General features: G+C 36.7%; 2 protein-coding genes across 4 annotated transcripts in view; one reads left to right on the top strand and one right to left on the bottom strand.

The window, feature by feature from the left end:
* LOC149531619 (uncharacterized) overlaps nt 1–17224 on the bottom strand; it is a 68273-nt gene extending 51049 nt beyond the window's left edge. Inside the window, exon 1 of the mRNA XM_089810598.1 lies at nt 16878–17224. Within this exon, the coding sequence (XP_089666724.1) occupies nt 16878–16989 (112 nt within the window). The 5' untranslated portion in view covers nt 16990–17224. The remainder of the gene's footprint in view (nt 1–16877) is intronic.
* LOC149531618 (uncharacterized) overlaps nt 1–22560 on the top strand; it is an 83864-nt gene that overhangs the window by 21647 nt on the left and 39657 nt on the right. The window lies entirely within an intron of this gene.

The raw sequence follows: 22560 nt of genomic DNA, 5'->3' as shown, positions 1-22560 counted from the left end.
CTCAACATCGATCAGGCGGTAGGCTTTGTGAAGGCTGCTGTATCCAGCAAGCATGAGTTTCTGACTTTTGGCATCCAACTTGGTGCATGATGCATCAGGAATCCAAACAAAAGCAAGGGAGCCAAAAACCTTCAAGTGACTGATTCTGGGCTTGCGACCTAACCAGGCCTCTTCCAGATTTTTACCTTTGACTACCACTGTTGGTGACTAATTCAGTAGATAAACTGCAGTGTTAACTACTTCTTCCCAAAACTTCTTTGGAACATGTCTGTGTTTGAGCATGGATTGAGCCATCTCGGTGATTGTTCGGTTTTGACGTTCAACTACACTATTCTGTTGTGGCGTGTGGGGTGTGGTTAACTGGCGTTTGATGCCATGTATATCCAAAAAGCTAGAGAAAACATTAGAACAAAATTCCCCTCCATTGTTTGATTTAAGAGTAATAATAGATTTCCCAGACTCTTTTTCAACTAAAGGTTTAAACTTCTAAAATACAGGAAATGCATGACTTCTTTTTAAGGAAATACACCCACATTTTTTCTACTGAAATCATCAACAAACAATAGAAAATACCTGGACCCAAGAATAGGAGTGGCCATAGGGGCGCAGATATCGACATGAACAAGCTGAAGTACTTGAGAAGCTCGTCATAAATCGCCATTGGTGAAAGGTGTGCCATGTTGCTTCCCAGCCTGGCATGCATCACAAACCCCAACTTGTTGAGTCTGAATCTCTGCAATCCAAGAACAAGCTCATCCCGAGCAAGCTATGAGAGATAATGCACATTTAAGTGCCCATATTGCTGATGCCAAACTATGTTGATAGAAGACTGTTGAGAAGCCATAGCTAAGTCTCAAGAATCACCAAAATCAGTAAGTTTGAAAAGACCATGATCCTCAAGACCCACTGCAACAATAGATTGAGTCGCCCAATCAGTGATGGTGCACTGATGTGAACTGAAGGTGACATCCAAGTGTGGAGAATGTCGCAACAATTGATTGACTAAGAGTAGATTTAGTTCCATCCCTGGAATGTAGTACACATCAAGGAATATGAGATTCCTCCCAGCAGACTGAATCTGAATGGTGCCTTTGCCGACAACCATGTACTCTTCTCCGTCACCAAAAATAACAGTCTGAATAAGGCTGGTAGTTAGTAAACCAATCTCTGTGGTAAGTGAAATGACGAGAGGCACCTGAATCACTGTACCAGGCAGACGACTTCACATGATCTGTAGGTCTTTTAGCCATGAAGGTGTAAAAGGCAAACTTTGTCTTCTCAGTGTGCTCTGCATTGTTTGCTTTGGGTTGCGAACTTGATTGCGTACATTGTGTAGCTAAGTGTTTCCGACATTCAACCTTCATGTGTCCAAACTTGTGGCAGTAGTTGCATTGAATGTTCTTCTTTCGGAAACCATTTGATGTTGGAGAAGAAGACTTTTACTGAGATGGCTGTTGAAACTTGCCTTTATCCTTCTGAAAATATTTTGTAGCAAAGGCTTGCTCTATGGAGGTGGAATTGGAGCTGCTACCAAACTGTTGTTTCCACCGATCTTGCTAAAGCAACAGTGTGTAGAGATTAGTGAACTTCAAATCAACACCAGAAGATGTGATGTTGAGAGTCTCAATAAAATGCTCATAGGACTTTGGTAAACTTTGAAGAGTGACACTTTGGTAAACTTCGAAGAGCGATAACCACAATATCCTCTTCCTCCATCTGGCGACCAATGGCAAGTAATTGATCATGGATTTCTTGAATCCGATTCAAGTGTGCTTGGAGCGAGGTGTGCTCATCCATGACAATAGAAAACATAGTGTTTTTTAGAAAGAAAGTTATGCTTTTGTCAGAAGTCTCATGAAAACCTTTGAGAGTGTCCAGATCTTGGCAATTGTCTTGCCAAATGGAATCTGAGAAAGCTGATCATTAGCCATGGATAATTTGAGAAGCATCACTGCCTCTCGATTATTTAGATCCCATGTATCTTGATCAGAACTAGGAGCAGTTGGATGCTTCGTAACACCCAATACATGTTGATCGATGTTCCGATATTCAAAAATGGTGATGATCCGCTACTTCCAAGTGCCATAATTTTGACCATTGAATTTGGAGTTGTGCTCGAGAAAAAATGTTTGTCAGAGATGCCATGGCACATTTTTCAATGAACAAGTGTGAAAATCTGTGAAGGCATGTTCTTTGAGGCGAAAAAATGGAAAACCTAGAAAATTCAGAGAGTGACCTAGAAGAGAGCTTGAAAAACCCAAAAGGAATATGGTGTCATTTTCAAGATCCACTGGCTCGAAAGTTGAGACACGAAAAACAAGGCACCCAAAAAATCGAACAACAATCTAGTTGAGCTCTTGAAAAACCCACCAAGAATTTGAAATCAAAAAAAAATTTCGAGCTCAGAATTTAGAGTTTCGAAAAAACCCTAGCTGGTAGCCATTAATGGTCAAAATTGCAGAAAAATGGTGTTTGTAGGCTGAAAAGATGCCCGGTTTTTTCAGAATAGAGGCATTTTTGCAGGGACAACACCAATGATGAATAATGGATAGCAAAAAAGAACAGATTCTTTACCAAAAAAATGTGATTTTAGTAGACGCGCGATATCAAGAGAACCACGTTAATGAATGCCGTGTTTTGTCAAAAGAACACGCCTCAGCAACAACAGACGCAAATTTGCAAACAAAACCTTTGATGTTTGAGGATAAAAACCCATGATTTCTGATATTGAAGTTGCGATTTTGTAGAGGAGATAAAAAATCGCGAGTTGCAAACTTGCCAAATTCCTAGCTAGAAAAAAAATGCAATTTTGCAAAACCTGGTTTCTTAAAAACCCTAGCTGATGTCAGGTATATTGAAGCAGGTAAATGAGGAAAAATTAATTTAAAAAATAACGATCTGAAAATTTCAATTAAAAAATTATTATTTTCAAAAAAAAATCAACTACGCTATGATACCATATTACAAAGTAATTGAAAAATATTTGCTTGTTATTAACAGAGACCAAAAGGTCAATATATACAAAAGAATAAAACAATTTTTCCTTAGGAAACAATCGTAAATAATAGAAACATTCTATTCTAACAGAGAAAGCTAAAAAAGCTAAAGGAAACTAAAGCTAACTAGATATTTGCAATAGATTACCATTAACTAGTAATAGATGATTATCTATTATCGTAATACATTTTTCTACCCTTTGGAGGATAATTGATACCAAGAGTTGAATGGTGAAAATTTATTTCAAGGTAGAAAAGTGAAATCTTTCTTGTCATGGTCAATTCTCCACTCTAAGGGAAAATTTACAAGACAAAATAATAACAAAGAGTGGAATTTCCTTGTCTTGGTCGAATTTCAACTCGAGTCAAAATCTTCGTTGTCTTGGTCAAGTTTCCACTCCTTGAACAAAATCTTCCTTGTTTTGGTCAAATTTCCACCTTTGAGGAAATTTGGAAAGTTAAAACAGAAGAGTGAAATTTCCTTGCCCACTAAGAATTTCCACCCTTTGGCAAATTGGAGATCTTCCTTGTACCCCCCAAATTTCCACTCTTGGAGATTGATTACTAATGAGTAATGAAAGAAAAGAAAAAATTCCTTGTCTTGGTTGATTGTCCACCCTATCAAGTCGAGAGAAAATCAAGTGAAATTTAAGAAAGAAAAAAGGATTTGAAAATAAATTTGCTTGTGGTGCTTGATTTTCTACTTTGAAAGCAAAATTTTCTTATGAGGTTTGATTGTCCACCTTTCAAAAAACAAATAAAAAGAAGAAATGAAAAAAGGAAGAAAAAACAAGGAAATAAACTTCCTTCAAAGAGTCAATTTTCTACCCTTGAAGAAAAAACTTCTTTGGGCATGTTGATTTTTCATCCTTCCTTGTACATGTCAAATTTCCACCTTGGGCTAGTCCTTGAAGAAAACGTAAAGGAAAATCAAAATATTGAGCAAGGAAAGTTGAAATCTTCCTTGTGGTTCCCACTTCATTAGTTACATCCCAAATTTTGCTACATTAAATAATATTCTACCCATTGGAAAAACTCATGTGAAGTTAGTTATTTGGTAAATTTGTTGAGATTTATGGTTCATGTAAAATTGATTTATCAACAAAGTTGTTGATGATATTTTGATTTTTTTGAAATGCCAATTTGGTCATTAGATAATGTGTCATGTGACATGTTAGTTAACCATTAAGATGAATTTGGAAAATGAACCTTAGAAATTTAAAATGATTATGTGATATTTTTATTATTATTTATTTCAAATTATTGGAAATATGTTATTATCTGGGACCATTTACATTTTATAAGAGCATGACAATGAGGGAAACTGTTGCCAAAATGTGATTTAGGAAGGAGACACCCAAATCCACCGACAAGCCAACAAGTACGATCCTAACCACCTAGACCAAGGACTAGAACGACTAGCCAAGCAAGAATGTACAAGGTCTACCATGAGCTATCCAGATAAGCAAAACACTATAAAGAACTAGATAAGAAATGTTACCTGTATTGTGGAATGATCTTTGTGTACCTTGCAAGCTATCATGCCTTAGTATAGCAATATCATGTCTATACTCATACTTGGGAGGGTATGAAATATGTATGTATGTATACACACACACACACACACATATATGTATGCAAATTTCATCATTAATGTATACATATATTTCTATGTATATGTATATGCCTACATATCATAATTACTTAGGCACGCATGAATATATAGGAATGACATTAATATACTAAGGAGTGGCATAGGCTTATGTTGTCCCCTTTTTTATTTTTAAATATTCTCTTGATTTTAAACTACGGTCATTTAAATATTTTTCTTGGAGTGACCACTTGTTTTGTATCCGCCACCTTATTGGCATCGGCTATCATATTTCTTTTGGTATGTTGAGTTTAAAAGTCTTGCAACATTTCTTGCCACCTCAATCTTGGCATAACCAAGCCGTGCGGGTGACCATTGCTGATCTTGGCCGATACTTGTTCCTTATATATGCTCTTTGTCATTGCCGCAGGGGAAGATACATGTATTGCTCATTGTCCTTGGCATTTCTCAATTTCTCTCTCACTATTTATACCATTGTGCTCTTGGTTCAAACTCCAGCAAGAGTGCTCAACAATGAAAATCATTTGCCAAGCCAAAGTTGTGAGTCAAGTCTGCAATTCTCATCAAGGATCATTGGAATCGCTGGTGCTAGCGTACTGAAACCTGTTAGACCACAGTCCGCACCGATTTGATCCAGCCATGCCTTTTGTTTACCACCACATTTACTATCCTGTATATGCCGATTACTTACAACTCCGACCCTCTTTTTAATTGCAAGTTCAGAATCGAATGTGATAAATATTTCCATCATGATCTTACTATTAACATGATATGCTCTGTTTGGAAATGATTGTTGTGTGCATATGTATATGTTCTGATTTAACGAGTACCATTCAAGGATATAATCAATATATCTCTGAGATGGAATATTTCTCTTATGATTAAAATTGAACAGAAAGAAAAGAAAAATTACTTATGATGCCATAGGCTGAAATCGACATGAAGCATGGAAAAGGAATAAGTGCTCATGAAACCATAAATTATATTATAAATCTCCCGAATAATGAGGACCTTCAAGGTTGAGCTAAGGGGAGAAAGGAGTGGGAAGAATTCCTACAATGAAAAGAAGGATATAATCAGCAATAACATTTAAATCAAACATAAAGATAGCTCATGGAAATCCTTGTATTTTTCTTATTTTCAAGTTGAGTAGTGGGTGATTAGGCACATAAGTTGCGCATTCGAAATCCTTAGCCAAGGCAGTTAATGGTGTGTTTGCCACCATTATCACTAGAGGTTAGAGTGCTAGCAACTATAAGATAGGCTGATTGGAATGTGCCCACAGTCTTGACAATTGACTAGTCGACACTCTTAACACCAAGATGCTCAGTGGTCGAATAAGGGTGTCCCAAGCCAATTCCCATGGTAGGGAAGGTCTTTTTCGTTGGACATTGTGTGGGGATACTAAGGGTCTGCGGTTGGGAGGTTAAGCCCATGGAAATGCTTCTCCTCCCTTCCAGATGCCAAGGTTCGTACAACTCAGTGATATCAACTACTTAATTTCTAGTAACCCTTTTCATGTTTCCTTTTGTACTTCTCTTGCTAATTTTTGCTGCTTCCATTAGAATATTTCCAATATGTAATGAAAGTGAAATGTTAGTTAATATCTAAATGTCATGTGAGCTGGTAGTTAGATGGTTGTTAATTTCTAATTACTTTCAAAGTATAGAATATAGCTAGCTCATATTTCCTTTTCATATGAAGAAGTTAACTGATTTAACCGTATCTCTTTTCATTCAGGTAAGAATGGGATATGATTTCTTTATTTAAGAATTAATTAGTTCCTGAAATTTTAGCATGTTACATATGCTATCAGGCTCATCACAAATAAAAACTGAAAATGTAGATTTGAATGGTAAACATGATGTATACCCATATGACACCTCATAAGAAACCCCAACATCCCATTATTTTTTATTTGATAAAGAATATGCCAAAACATGACTATTTCTACTGCTCTATACCCAAGGAAAATGAAACCTTGGTGCAAGCACTATGGAGAATAAAGAAAGAGAGAGTTAGGTGGACTCTGACCAGGAAGGCAAAACTGAGAAACAAACTTATTGAGGCATGGAATGCCAAACAAACTGATCCTCTTATGATCTTTCATAAACTATGCAAAGGGCAAGACAAGCCCATAAATGAAAATGGATAGAATACCCAGGAATACGGTGTCTAGTTTATTTGTTAATCTATTCTTTTGATGTGTCCTTAGGAGAGGAAATTTTTGCAAACAATGTAGTTGCAATTGCAGCCAATAAAATAATATATAATAAACAATTAGCAAATCTTCTCTTTTTGTTGAGCATTATCCCTTAAAGCATTTAAATATTTGTTGTAAACAAATGTGAGCATGATATTGACCTAGAAACAATTGTTTATAACAAGAACAAATCAATCTCAAAACATGGCCAGCAATGGAAACCCCATACAATACGAAGTAAAGAGCAGGGCCCATCACATAACTTATTGGATTTGATGATCCTGATTTTGCCACAAACACAAACAAAACTAGAAAGCATAAAAAAGAGAATGAATGAGTTGGCAGCCCAAATTGGGCAAGATTAGGAGGAGACTTACTCCACGCTTCCTCCAAGAACAAAACCCAGAAACTTGGGTCATAGTGATAGAGAAAAACTAGCTTCAATAACACCCCTTGATAAAGAAAAGAAGCAGGAAATAGTTAATGATCTGCCCAACAATATTAAGAAGATTAAACTTGGGTTCTCAGGCTCTGAGTTTGGAGAAGATGTCGACGTATGGCTAACTGAGATGGAGCAATATTTCGAGATTAGGAGCTTCTTAAAAACATCTAAAGCAGTATGGAAAATATACCACCTTCCCAGAGAAGCAATCACCTGGTGGGGAAACAACAAAATAGAACTCAATATCAAAACCATCGAGATCACATGAGAGAGGTTTGTCTCTATCTTAAAAAATCGATGGCTTCCCCAAACCTTCTATGATTAGAAATTGTTAGACTTCCAAAATCTCAAGCAAGGAGATTTGATTGTGCATAAGTACTGGGAGAAGTTCACCTGATTGATTAAGTACATTCCCCCTTACGAGCTAGACAAAAATTAGAAAATTAATTATGGTCTAAACAAAAGAATTGGGGGTGGTGTAAATGTCCTCGCTCCATGAACCATGGAGGAAGCTCTTGAGAGAGCCATTTGGCAAGAGCATAAAATGAAAAGGGATGATTCCATTCGAGACAATAAGAGGAAAACCAGTTGGAATTCTGATAATGCAGATTCATGAGCTCATAAAAGGAGTTTTAAGAACTTTAGATCCAAGAAAACAGATTTCAAGGGGAACAATAGAAATGAGGCTAAAGGTAACCCCAATAGAAATGGTAGTAATAAAGGGAGTGAAAAGAAAGGGCCACCAAAGGATGCTTCACCTGTGGTGGGGATCACTACGCTAATCAATGTCCCAACAAGTTCAACACTAATCAGCAACCACGACCCCCACTACCCCCTTAGCAGGTTGTGTATCAGTAGAGAATCCATGCCACAGTGGACAATCGGCAAGCAAAACATCAATTGGGTCCCGTAGAAACTCAAGGTAAGATTTATGGTAACCCTATCTCTATATTGATTGATACAAGAGCAAAAAAATGTTTTATTTTCCCAAAGTTGTTGAGTAGATTCCCTAAAAGAATCAGATTTATGGCAAAACCATGGATTGTTGAGTATGCAAATAAGACAAGGGCTAGATAGAGCAGTGTCTATTTGAAGCTCGGGTAGATTTTCCGAACTTCTCACTGAGGTGAATTTGAATGTTACACCTTTAGGGTCTCATGATATCATCATCAAAATGAATTGGCTCAGTGAACACAGGGCCAAAGTTGATTGTCTTGCCAAAACAATAGAGTGTTTGGATGATCAAGGAAACGTTGTAAGCATTTAGGGGATAATGCATGAGGTAAGACCTCGCCAAATTTCAGCTGTGCAGCTTAAAAGATGCAAGAGGATATGGTGTGAAATCTTCACTGTAAAAATAGAAGACCTGCGAGAACCTTAGAAAATACTTATCAAGATGACTATCTCTTTGAAGATGTGGAAATAAGAGAAAAACAGAGGGGATCTTTTGAAGAAAAGTATCCATAACTTAAGTACTTTCAAGATGTATTTCCAGAAGAACTTTCAGGCTTACCTTCCTCTAGAGTGTTTGATTGCACTATAGATTTGATGCTCGAGGCAGAACTATATCAAGAGCACCTTATCGAATGACCACAACTCAATTGATGGAATTACAAGTGCAGTTGCAAGATTTATTGGATAAGAAACTCATTTGACTAAGTGTATCACCATGGGGAGCTCTCATTTTGTTCGTTAAAAAGATGGATAGAACAATGAGATTTGTGCATAAAATTAAATGATGCTTAATAAGGTTACCATCAAGAATAGGTATCCACTTCCTAGAATTGATGATCTATTTGGTCAGATGAGGGGAGCAACAGTGTTTTCTAAGATTGACCTAAGATCGAGTTATCATCAACTTCTAATTAAGGAAGAAGACATTCACAAGGCTACTTTCAAAACCCGTTATGGACATTATGAGTTTACAATATTACCTTTTGGGCTAACCAATGCTTTGGCAACCTTCATGAACCTTATATAATATCTTTTAGGATTGTTTGGATAAATTTGTGTTAGTCTTTATTGACGATATTCTTATCTACTCTCGAAATGAAGAAGAACACCAAAGGCACCTAGAGATAGTCCTTTAGAGGCTACGGGAACATAAGTTGTACAGAAAACTTTCTAAGTGCTCTTTTTACCAAAAGGAGATTTAATATCTAGGGCACATTATATCAGCCCAATGAATAGTTGTAGACCCTGCCAAGATTAACGCAATCAAGGATTGGCCACTACCTAAGAATGTGTTGGAAGTCAGAAGTTTCATGGGTTTATGGTGTAGAAGCACCCAAGCAAGAAATCAATACCATGAAAGCATTAAAGGAATATGGAGGAGTGTATGGAGCAAATAAAGTTAATTGGGAATTATTAAAGCCAATAATGGCATTTGAAGACAAAAATAATGATGTAATAGTTAATTGTCATAAGGGTCCTAATAAGGAATCTAGGATCACATCTTTGTAAAAGTGGGTCAATAGCACCACAATAAGTTTAGAAGGACAATAAATGTGTAGTAATCTTATACGGATTAAATGTTAAGGTTTGAGAGGTTAGAAGTTAGAAGCCAATAAATTGTAAATTATAAATTCAAACATTTGAATCGTAACGGTTAGGGGGAATTAGGAGGGAAATTAGTTTTTTGAGTATATTATGGACTTTAATTAATTCCAATCAGTTGGATTCAGTTTGGGAGGTTTAAATACATCTATTTAAGTCTGTTCAAGGCTTTGGAAAGCAAGGAGGCGCATTAAGCCACATGAATGTATAGTGAAATCAGCATTTTTGGCTATAAAAGAGTGATTTAATCTTGCAGTTGGATGTTTTGAAGAGTACTTTGATTGGTCTGGTATAATAGATGATTTAGAAGTTACATTACCTTCTTATTCACATGATTATATGGTTATTCAATTAGGTTTTCAATCAGATTTAGCATTTTGTGTTGAAAGGTGCAAGGGTTTTGAGTTTTCCTTAACATAGTTTTGATTGAATTCATAATAACTTGGTCCATGTCTTGAATGACCATCTGATTCTCAGGAAATGGACTCATTGTAACATGTATTATAATTTTCTAACATAACATATGCAAGAATATTGAAGATTTCAGGGATATCCCAGAAGTTTGGTGAAAGAAAAGGCCCGAGTTTGGTGGCTAGTTTACAACAGCGAAAGATCTGGCTTAAAAAGACCATGTTTTGATGATTGTAGTGGTTTTATATGATCAAAGGGAAGGTGTATGAACCTTGAGTTTAGTCTGGAAGCATTATTAAGTTGGTGAATTGAAAAACCCTCGATTTTGGTGCATTTTGGTGAGGGTTTTGGGGATTTAATACAAATTGATGTATTGGGTTGAAATAAATTGTGGAATCCTTTGATTTAGAATAAAATACAATACTGTAAAAATCCACAAGGTTTGGGGACTTATATTTTGGGTACTTTGTAAAACTAAGGTTTTTAAGCCTAAAAAGAGGGTTATATTGGTACAGAAAGGACACGGTCCAAAACAACCCTATCCAATTTTTTGATATGTTGTAGATAAGGAAAATGGGTGTCTGAAAATGTAATTTATTTTTCAAGTTGTTTGGAAAAGTTGTGAGAAAATGGGAAGAAACTGTCCCAGGCTGTCCTAGTTTGAGCAAAACTAGGCCACAAGGAGCAATTTGGATTTTAAGGATAAAAACTCTACCTAGAAGCTTAAAACCTGTTGGAACACTTCATATTAGGAACAAACAAGTTATTCAAGTCAGTTGGAACATTGGGTAAGTCATTGTTTGATTTTTAACCTCTTGAAGCCATTTAGGTGTCATTAGGCCTATTGGGTAATTCCTGCATTTCCCTTATAAATCCATATAAGTCTGATGAGAAGGGAAAGACTTCAGTTGTTGGAGAGGATAGAAGCATTGGAAAAGAAGAGAAGAGAACCTAAGAGAGAAGAGGTTCATGAAGAAAATAATGAGGAAGAAGAAGAACACCATGCAAGACAAGTACATGGAGAACATAGGGAAGAAGATGATCCTGAGTAGAGGAGGTTTATGAGGCTGATTAAGGAAGTACAAGGTACTGATGGGAAGAGCAGCATTGATTTACCATTATACCAAGGCAAAATGGAGAGTGAAGAAGTGCTTGGATGGATAGAGGCACTTGAGAACTATTTTGACTTAGAAGATGTGGATGAAGACAAAAAGGTGAAGTTGGCTAAAGCAAGGCTAAGGGGAACAACCCTCATATGGTGGACTAGTATTCAGAATGAGAGGGTAACAAGAGGATTGAGTAAAATCTCTAAAGTGGGAGAGGATGAAGACCATGGTGAAAAGTCATTTTTTATCATCAAATTTGGCAATCCAAATAAAAATGAGGAGAAATAATTTGAAGCAAATGGACATGGATGTTATGTCCTATACTGAACAATTTTACAACCTAAGCATTAGAGGAGAGGTGGAAGATGAAGAAGAAAAGGTGGCTAGGTACTTGAGTGGCCTAAGGTACAACATTCAAGATGAGATAGGTTTAAATATACCAAGGACCCTTGGAGAATGCTTCCAACTTTTTGTTAGAGCAGAAGAAAAGTTGAAAAGGAGGAATGAAAGACAAGGTAACAAATAGTAGAGTAGGTGGATCAATGAGAGGAAGAGGTGGAAGGAAAAACTTTGATTTCCAGAGCAGCAATGACAAGGATAAAGGCAAAGACTTCACATCAAACCAAAGAGGAGGCCATAGAGGTGGAAGATTTGGAGGAGGAAGAGGAAGTGGTATCTTCTTAGGTAGGTGTTTTCATTGCAATGAAGTAGGACATCAATCATTTAGTTGTCCCAAATGGAATGGATCAGATCAAGGCAAGGCTAGGGGATTTGGCTCAACACAAGAGGAAGACAAGAAAGAGGAAAAAGAGCCCTTAACAGAAGGTCCAATCATGGAAGGAGACTTCTTGATGGTAAGGAAAGCATCATTACATCAGCAAGTGGAGAAAAAGGTAACCATTTTCAGAACTCAATATTTATGTCAAGGTAAGGTATGCAAGTTAATTGTAGACTCAGGTTCTCATAATAACTTGGTTTCCTATCAGATGATCAATAGGCTAAATATTCCAAAATTTCCTCGTAGATGTCCTTATTATGCTACTTGGGCTAATCAAAGTCAGAATATTCTCATTAAGGGGCAAGCAATTGTACACTTTTCTATTGGAGAATACAATGATAGAGTCTTATGTGATATTGTTCCTATGAGTTGTGCACATTTCATCCTAGGAAGATCTTGGCAACATGAAAGAAGAATAATACCCACTGGATATACAGATACATATCTTGTGTACCATGGATGTAAAAAGTTTCTATTAAATTTGTTAGTTGATGAGATGAGATAAAAATATTAATGTCCACGAAAAACCGAAATGGTTTATGGGACTGAACATACAAACAAAAGAGTTGGCCAAAGCAGAAGCACCAAACGGTGACTGAGAAGAAACAAAAGCAAGAGAAACAATAAAAAAGACAAGGTAAGGACTAAGGGTCCTTCCTTGCCACAAAGAAATCAATAATAGAGAGGTACACCCATGAACTATCAAACCCTTCCTAGCCTTAGAATGTCGTGAAGAACCGCTATAGGACTATTGTTGCCTGGAGAGACTGGTACAATGTCTGACTGATCTGGAATGAGAAGTAGTGGAAGGCCTTTTCAAACCCTGTGGAGGAGACAAGGGAGAAAAAGGCAGTAATGAGCTGATCAGAAGTACACCCCTGAGGAATAAAAGACTGCAGGGTAATCCCTCGAAGATGGGTGGCCTCCTGAAGAAAAAGTGCAAGACACCGCTGATCAATATAGCTGAAGAACATCGAAAGAGAAGAATAGTCTCTTAAAAGGCAATAAAATCTCCCTCTGATCTCATAGTAAAGAGGACAATGAAATATGAAGTGGATCTCAGTCTCAACCTCCGCCAAAGTACATAACTGACATAACCTATCAGCCCGATCCATATGGTGGTCAGTTCGAACCCTAAGGCGATGAGAACCAACTCTAAATGAGCCTAGAGAAAACCGTAAGGTATGATTCCAATGCCGATAGAGATAAGCATGGCAAACAACAATACCATCCTAAATCTCAAGAAAATGCTCAGCATAGAAGGCCATCCTAGGTCGCAGACCCCTCGAGGGATTACTCCAAGTAGTGGTAATGTACTGTCTATAGATATCCTGTTTGACATGCTCATTCAACTCTTGACGTGAGGGGAGAAGATGAGCAGGACCATCCCGCAAAAATTGATAAGGAGGAAGACAATCAATGTCAATCTCGATCGAACCCAACAAAGAGGTGGCCTGAGTGTACCAGCATCGAGACCTAGCAAAAGTGTCGGATTTCATAATCTCCACCGAAGAACAGTATGCCAGATGATAGTATCTATGCCGGTCAACACGTCTCCATAAAACCACAAAGCCGATGAAGAAACCAAATCAAGTAAAATTTGAGTGGATGAGCACCAAACTCACCCAAGACAATGCTGTGAGGGGTGAGTTTGTGACATCTAATGATACGTTGTAACAACGTCTGAACCTGCTCAATAGAAGCCCTATCAGAAGTAATAAGAGAAGGCCCCCAAACAACTGAACCATAGAGAATTGTTGGACGAACCAAGGAGTCGAAAAGGGAAAACTTGGACAAAATATCCTAAAAATGATGCCTAAAGCATTGTCTCTCTAGCAAAGCCAGGGAAGCCATACCCTTATTGACTCTGGACTGAATAGCAGGTCGCAAACTAAAATGCAGTCCCAAGAACTTCATACCGAGATACATATAAGAGGGAGTAATCTCAACCTCCTGTCCTTGAAAGAAGAAATGAAAATGAGAGGTCTTTAAACAGTTAAAAACCATAACCCGTGTCTTAGACAAATTGACCACAAGCTGCCGCTGGACACAAAAAGAAGCCAAACCATCAAGGAGTCTCTGTAAGCTGTCAGGAGAAGAAGCCAAGAGAATCACATCATCAACAAAGAGGAAAATGGAGATAGGGACCTAGTATAAATAACACCCATCTCCCGGTTGGGAGGATTTCAAAAGGAAATCCTCCACCTTATCAATATACAAACCAAATGGTGTAGGAGAAAGAGGACAACCCTGCTTCACCCCAATGGTGCTCTAAATCAGATCAGAAAAACCCTCCGGAGTCCTGAGCCTACCGGTAACCCTCTCATAAAGCCCCATAATAGCAGTCTGTAACATATCTGAGATCCCAATCTCATGAAGCTGCTGAAATGAACCATATTTGAGAATTTTAATGATAAGTCCATTATTTGTTTTGGAGAAGAGTCGCAGGTGAATGAGCAGGTTGATAAGGTAAAGGACACAGGTCAATCAGAGCAGCAACATGGTATTAATATTAGTCCTAAAAGATCAGAGATTTGGGACTTTAAAGTATATGCAAGTTGGGACAATAATTTGCCCTGTTGTAGAAAAGGGAATTGGTGACAAGGTTCAGGGGTTGAAGGAGCAACAAAAAAATCAGATGCAAAAAGGAGAATACATACAAGTGTGCAGTCCTAGTAATGGGCTGAATGATATGGATTTTTGTACTAATTTTTGTGGTAAGTTTTATGCAGGTGCTGGAAGACACAAGGTGAAACTTAAAGACTTCATTGTTCCTTCTAAAAATCAGAGTTCGTTAGCATTCGTACAGCAGCAAGTTGATTGGAAGAAGGTAAGACACTCTTGGGACAAGAGTCTTTTGTTTGGTGGGGAGTATGGTGCAGGAGCACCCAAGCAAGAAACCAATAACATGAAAGCATTAAAGGAATATGGAGGAGAGTATGGAGCAAATAAAGTCAACTAGGAATTATTAAAGCCAATAATGACATTTGAAGGCAAAAATAATGATGTAATAGTTAATTGTCATAAGGGTCCTAACAAGGAATCTAAGATCACATCTTTGTAAAATGAGTCAATAGCACCCCAATGGACTCAAATAAGTTTAGAAGGACAATAAATATGTAATAATCTTATATGGATTAAAATAATACGGTTTGATGGATTATAAGTTAGAAGAAGTCAATAAATTGTAAGTTATAAATTCAAACATTTGAATTATAACAGTTAGGGTGAATTAGGAGGGAAATTAGTTTGTGAGTATATTATGGACTTTAATTAATTCCAATCAGTTGGATTCGGTTTGGGAGGTTTCAATACATCTATTTAAGCCTGTTCAAGGCATTGGAATGCAAGGAGGAGCATTAAGCCATGTGAATGTATAGTGAAATCAACAATTTTGGCAATAAAAGAGTGATTTAATCTTGCGGTTGAATGTTTTGAAGAGCATTTTGATTGATCTGGTATAATAGATGATTTAGAAATTTCATTACCTTCTTATTCAGTTGATTATATGGTTTTTTATTAGGTTTTCATTCAGATTTAGCATTTTGCGTTGAAAGGTGCAAGGGTTTTGAGTTTTCGTTAACATAGTTTTGATTGGATTCATAATAACTTGGTCCATTTCTTGAATGGCCATCTGATTCTCAGGAAATGGACTCATTGTAACATGTTTCTAACATTACATATGCAAGAATATTGAAGATTTCGGGGATATCCGAGAAATTTGGTGAAGGAAAGGGCACGAGTTTGGTGGCTAGCCTAGAACAGCGAAAGATCTAGCTTAAAAAGACCATGTTTTGATGATTGGAGAGGTTTAGTATGATGGAAGGGAAGGTGTATGAACCTTGAGTTCACTCTAGAAGCATTGGTAAGTTGGTGAATTGAAAACCCTCGATTTTGGTGCATTTTGTGGTTTTAATACAAATTGATGTATTGGGTTGAAATAAATTGTGGAATCCTTTGATTTGGAATAAAATTCAATACTGTAAAAATCCACAAGGTTTGGGGACATATATTTTGGGTACTTCCTTTGTAAAACTAGGGTTTTTAAGCCTAAAAAGAGGGCCGTATTGGTACAGCAAGGACACGGTCCAAAACAACCCTATCCAATTTTTTGATATGTTGTGGAGAAGTGAAATGGGTGTCTGAAAATATAATTTATTTTTCAAGTTGTTTGGAAAGGTTGTGTGAAAACGGGAAAAAACAGTCCCGGGCTGTTCTAATTTGAGCAAAACTAGGCCTACAAGGAGCAATTTGGAGTTTAAGGATTAAAACCCTGCCTAGAAGCCTAAAACCTGTTGGAACACTGCATATTATGTAAAAACCCTCTCTGATTATAGCTTAAAAATAACACTAATTTCCTTAAAATTTAGTGGTTAGACATTCTCTCAAACACTTGTCTAGCACCCTCATAACCACTGTTTATAGGATGATCTGAATAGCTTCATTTCCTTGTTTAAAATTCACAAGAAATATAAATATAAATCATGGATGAAGATGCTAGGTAGTTTTGCAAATAATGAATTCACTAGTTCTGATTTCTATATCTGTTTAATCCATGCACCTATGAATTACAATCAGACCTCAAGTATTTTCAATGTAGCAATGTTGGTTTGACAAACTTCATTTAACAATTATTGTCTTGAATTAGTAGATTAATCTTAATCTCCTTATTACAATCCAAGACTGCTACCAACTTATTCTTTTCTCATCAACAATTACATATGATTAATAAAGAAATATGATTGCTCTGATTGAGTCTAAATTTAGACAAACCTTGATGCAATTTGAAATCAGAAAATGTTGGTGTCGTGAGCCACCCAAGAGCCACCCGCAGCCTGTAGCAGGGGTCTGTGCGTGTGTAATTCGGTACTGTACCCTTCAGCATGCCAAATGCAATCCCTTTTGTGATCTCTGGCCTCCAAATTGAAAAACGCAGGTCCTGCTGTAGCTTGCAGCCCCCAAGACGTGACTAGCAGACCATTAAAACAATGGGAGGATTAAAGTGTTCCACTTCTCACGCAGTCCCACAATCTGAGGTTTACACATGGCCTCGAATACAAGTGCAGTAACTCTTAATATGAAATGCAGCTACACAAATACCATCTGCATATATAATTTCGACCCCAACAATAACACAAACAACCGCCACAATGCAAATCATTTTTTTTTAGATAAATCACTGCCTGGAAGATAAATTGATTTGCTTCTAAAATCACAATGATTGCTTTGGGAATGAACCTAGATCTCCACAATAAATCCCCAACAAAAAATCCTTCCAAATCGTTCAATGAGAAACTAACTCCTCCATAGACACAATAAGTACAGTAAGGAGAATTGGCCAATTGTTTACTTCAGCACAATTGCCAATACAATTCATAGATCAAAACTAAGTAAAACCCTTCAGCAGGATGCACAAGAAATTTAATATATAATCAAGATTATTCTCTGTAGCTACAACAAATACAGTAGGAGATGTTGGCTAATTGTATACTTCAGCACAATTTCTAAGAACTTCTTAGACTTAACCCTTATACTTCAGCAAGGGCACACAATTTAGAACTTAGGAAAAGCCACAAAGGCAACAAAAGAAAATATATATTCAAGCATGCTTTTTTCAACAAATAAAAATGGGCTTATATTTATAACCTCCAATTTCTTTTTTGTTGCCAAAATGTAACTTCATTCAAGAAGCTTCACCACAATTAAAAGTTTCCTTTAGATTTTCTCACTTGACTTGGCTTAACTAATTAATAAATGACACTTTCATATGATAACTCAACTCTCAACTTAAGTGAAATTATAAAGTTAAATTATAACTTTATAATAAGTCATTTAATAATTAATAATAATTTGGCCACTAAAAATATAATAACTCCCAAAATACTCATCATTTAAATATGTCATTTGAAATAAGACATACGTATTATTTCTCTATGTGACCAAATGCACTTTCCAAAAATAGAAAGGGTCTATCTCGATCAACACCAACTTACCACAAATAGTAAGTACACAAAACTAAGCCCAAACGAAGTCCGATCTGAGCCAAACAAAGACCAATCTGTAGCTTATTGAGATGTGGAAAAGATAAGACCCTCCCAAGCCAAGTCACTGCTACAGAAGATCCTCTATCCACAATAATTAGCCTATGAGGATCACAAGAATAGGCTAATCCTTGAAACTCCAATGCTGGGAAAAATGGGGACATTACATATTAGGAACAAATGAGTTATTCAAGTCAGTTGGAACATTGGGTAAGTCATTGTTTGGTTTTTAAACTCTTGAAGTCATTTAGGTGCCATTAGGCTTATTGGGAATTCTTGTATTTCCCTTATAAATCCATATAAGTTTGGTTTCCCATCATACTTCTCTGCATCAATTTAGCCGGATTTTACAAGAAATTTGTTAGAGATTTCTCTATAATTGCTTATCCTATCACATCACTCCAGAGAAAAGGGAAGAAGTTTATATGGACGAAAAAATGCATTAGGAGAAGGATTAAAAGGCGTATTGATGCAAGAATACCAAGTCATTGCTTACGAGTCCATAAAATTGAAAAATTACGAACCAAATTATGCATTGCATGACTTGGAATTAGCAGCCATTATGCATGCCTTACAAATGTGGAGACACTATCTAATTAGAAAGCCCTTTGAACTTCAGTCGGATCATCATGGGCTGAAATATATATTCACCCAACCCAAGCTCAATGCACGACAAAGGAGATGGTTGGAATTTCTAGTAGATTATGATTTCTAAATCAATTATATCAAGGGTAAGGAAAATAAAGTGGCAGCTCTAAGCCGAAGAAAACATATATCAGCTTTGATAGCAATAAACATTGGGCTCAAGGAGCAAGTATTGTAGTGTCTACTCGGTGACATCTTCCACAACAAGGTCTGTCAAGCCCTTTAGAGGGATCCTCAAGATTCCAGATATGAAGGGTACCACCTAGAGGAGGATGAACTCTTAAGATATAAAGGTAGGATGTATATACCCAGAAATCTAGAAATTAGAAGAATGGTCTTAGGAGAAATTCATATTGCACCTTATTCCGGATGCCTTGGGGTTACCAAAATGCTGGCAGATATAAAAACGCTTGTACTTTTCGAAAGTGATGAAGAAAGAAGTCGTTGGTTATGTGGTAGGATGCCTCGAGTGTTAGAGGGTCAAGGCAGAGTGTCGATATCCAGCAAGGCTATTGCATCCAACTGACGTTCAAGAATGGAAATGGCAAATAATTACCATTGATTTCGTTCAAGGGTTACCCAGGACTCGGAGCATAATACCGCTTTGGGGATTGTAGATAGGTTGACTAAGGTGGCTCATTTCATACCAGGAAATCTGACAAATGGAGCATCAAAGATTGCTCATAAGTTTGTAAGAGATATTTCTAGGCCTCATGGAATTTTTGAAAAGATTATATCCGACAGGGATGCCAGGATAACATCCAGATTTTAGCAGACTTTATTTTCGGCCTTGGAACCAAATTGATCATTATTTCCGCTTATCATCCTAAGACTAATGGTCAGACATAAAGGGTGAACCAAGTGCTAGAGAATCTCCTAAGGGTATATTGTATGGATTGGCAATATCAGTGGGAAACATATCTTCCATTAGTAGAATTTGCATATAACAATTCTTACCAATTTGCAATTAAGATATCACCCTTCAAACTTCTATATGGGTGCAAGTGTAGGACCCCTGTGAGTTGGAACTAGATTGAAGATCGAATCATTGTCAGCCCTAAGATGCTTCTAGAGATGGAAGAACAAATGGTTTAGATTCTTCAAAGGTTGAAGGAGGCAAACGATTGACAATAGAGTTATGCAGATGCGAAGAGGGTTCCTAGGGAATTCTTAGTAAGAGAAAAGGTTCTTTGAAAGGTTAAACTACAGAAGAGCACTATCAAGTTTGGTAAGGTCTCAAAATTAGCCCCAAGATATGTAGGACCATTTGAAGTCCTCGAATTCATAAACCCGGTGGCCTACAAAATCATTGTACCTCCAACCCTTGCTAGAATGCATAATGTGTTTCACGTATTATACCTTAAGAAATATATATCTCATCATGAGCATGTCATTGATTGAAATGTCTTGCAGGTCCGAGACCCAGGGGTGGTGGAAATAAAACCACTCAAAATACTCAAAGTGTGTAAGCTTCGCTTGCGAAATCGAGACATAACTCAATGCAAGGTCTAGTGGGACTAGCACTCAGAGGAAAATGCTACATGTGAAGACTATGATGAGATCTTCCAGAAGTTCCCTCATTTGCTTCCAAGAATTTGAACTATGCAAGAACTCTGAATTATAAATATGTTTGGATTTATTTTATGGTGGTAGTATTTTTTGTTGTTATATTCATCGGGGGTAGATGAAACACAAAGGGGGAGGGTATGTTACATCCCAAATTTTGCTACATTAAATAATATTCTAGCCATTGGAAAAGCTCACGTGAAGTTAGTTATTCGGTAAATTTGTTGAGAGTTGTGGTTCATGTGAAGTTGATTTATCAATAAAGTTGTTGATGATATTTTTATTTTTATGAAATGTAAATTTGGTTATTAGATAATGTGTCATGCGACATGTTAGTTAACCGTTATGATGTATTTGGAAAATAAGCACCTTAGAAATTTAAAATGATTGTGATATTTTTATTAACATTTATTTAAAATTATTGGAAATATATTATTATTTGGGACCATTTTCATTTTGTAGGAGCATGATGATGAGGGGAAGTGTTGCCAAAATATGAGTTAGGAAGAGGACACCCAAATCAACCGACATGCCAACAAGTATGAGCCTAACCACCTAGACCAAGGACTAGAATAGCTAGACAAGCAAGAATGTACAACATCTACCATTAGCTATCCAGATAAGTAAAACACTATAAAGAACTAAATAAGAAATGTTACCTTCATTATGGAATGATCTTTGTATACCTTGCAAGCTATCACGCCTTAGTATAGTAATATCACATCTATACTCATACTTGGGTGGGTATGAAATATGTACGTATGCATGCACATATATGTATATGAATTTCATCATTAACGTGTGTGTGTGTGTGTATATATATATATATATATATATATATATGTATACGTGTGTATATATATATATATACGTGTGTATATATATATACGTGTATACATACACACACACACACACACACATATATATATACACGCATGTATTTATATTTTCCTACATATGATAATTATTCAGGCAAGCATGAATATATAGGAATGAGATTAATATACAAAGGCATGGGTTAGGCACATGTTGCCACCTTTGTTTATTTTTAAATATTCTATTGACTTTGAATTATGGTCATTTAAATATTTTGCTTGGAGCAACCACCTGTTTCGTATCCACCACCTTATTGGCATCGACTATCATAGTTCTTTCGATATTTTGAATTTAATAGTCTTGCAACGTTTCTTGCCACCTCAATCTTGGTATAACCGAGACACCGTAGGTGACCATTGCTCTTCTTGGCCGATACTTGTTCCTTATTTATGCTCTCTATTCTTGTCGTGGGGGCACATTACTAACATTGCTCATTGTTCTTAGCATTTCTCGATCTCTCTCACTATTTACACCATTGTGCTCTTGGTTCAAACTGCAAGAGTGCTCAATAATGAATATCATTTGCCAAGCCAAAGCCGTGAGTCAAGTCTACAACTCTCATCGAGCATCATTGGAATTGTGGGTGCTGGCACACTAAAACCTATTATATCACAGTTTGCACTGATTTGATCAGGTCATGCCTTTTGTGTACCACCACATTTACTATCCTGTATATGTCAATAACTTATCAACTTCAGCCCTCTTTTTAATTGCAAGTTCAAAATTGAATGTGATAAATATTTCCGTTATGAACTTATCGTTACGTTGATATGCTTTGTTTGGGAATAATTGTTGTGTGCATATGCATATGTTCTAATTTAACGAGTACCAAACAGGGATATAATCAATATATCTCTGAGATGGATTATTTCTCTTATGATTGATATTGAATAGAAAGAGAAGCATAATAACTTACGATGCCATAGGCCAAAATCGGCATGAAGCATGGCAAGGGAATAAGTGCTCATGAAACCAGAAATTATATTATGAATCTCTTGAATAATGAGGACCTTCAAGGTCGAGCTAAGGGACGAAAGGAGTGGGAACAATTCCTGCAATGAAATCCTGCAATATAATTAGTAATAACATTTAAATCAAACATAAAGATAGCTCGTGGAAATCCTTGTATTTTTCTTATTGTCTAGTCGAGGGTGGTGATTGGGCATATAAGTTGCCCATCTGAAATTCTTGGCCAAGGTTGTTAATGGTGTGTTTGCCACCATGATCACCGGAGGTCAGGGTGCTAGCAATTGGAAGATAGGCTGATTGGAATGTGTTCACAATCTCGACAATTGACTAGTTGACACTCTAACACTAGGATGCTCAGT

The sequence above is a fragment of the Cupressus sempervirens genome, chromosome 11, assembly GCF_028749045.1.
Source record: "Cupressus sempervirens isolate cs-2001-9-10 chromosome 11, ASM2874904v1, whole genome shotgun sequence".
Lineage (NCBI taxonomy): Eukaryota > Viridiplantae > Streptophyta > Pinopsida > Cupressales > Cupressaceae > Cupressus > Cupressus sempervirens.
Note: the sequence above shows the minus strand (reverse complement) of the source record. Positions and strands in the feature narration are given on the sequence as shown.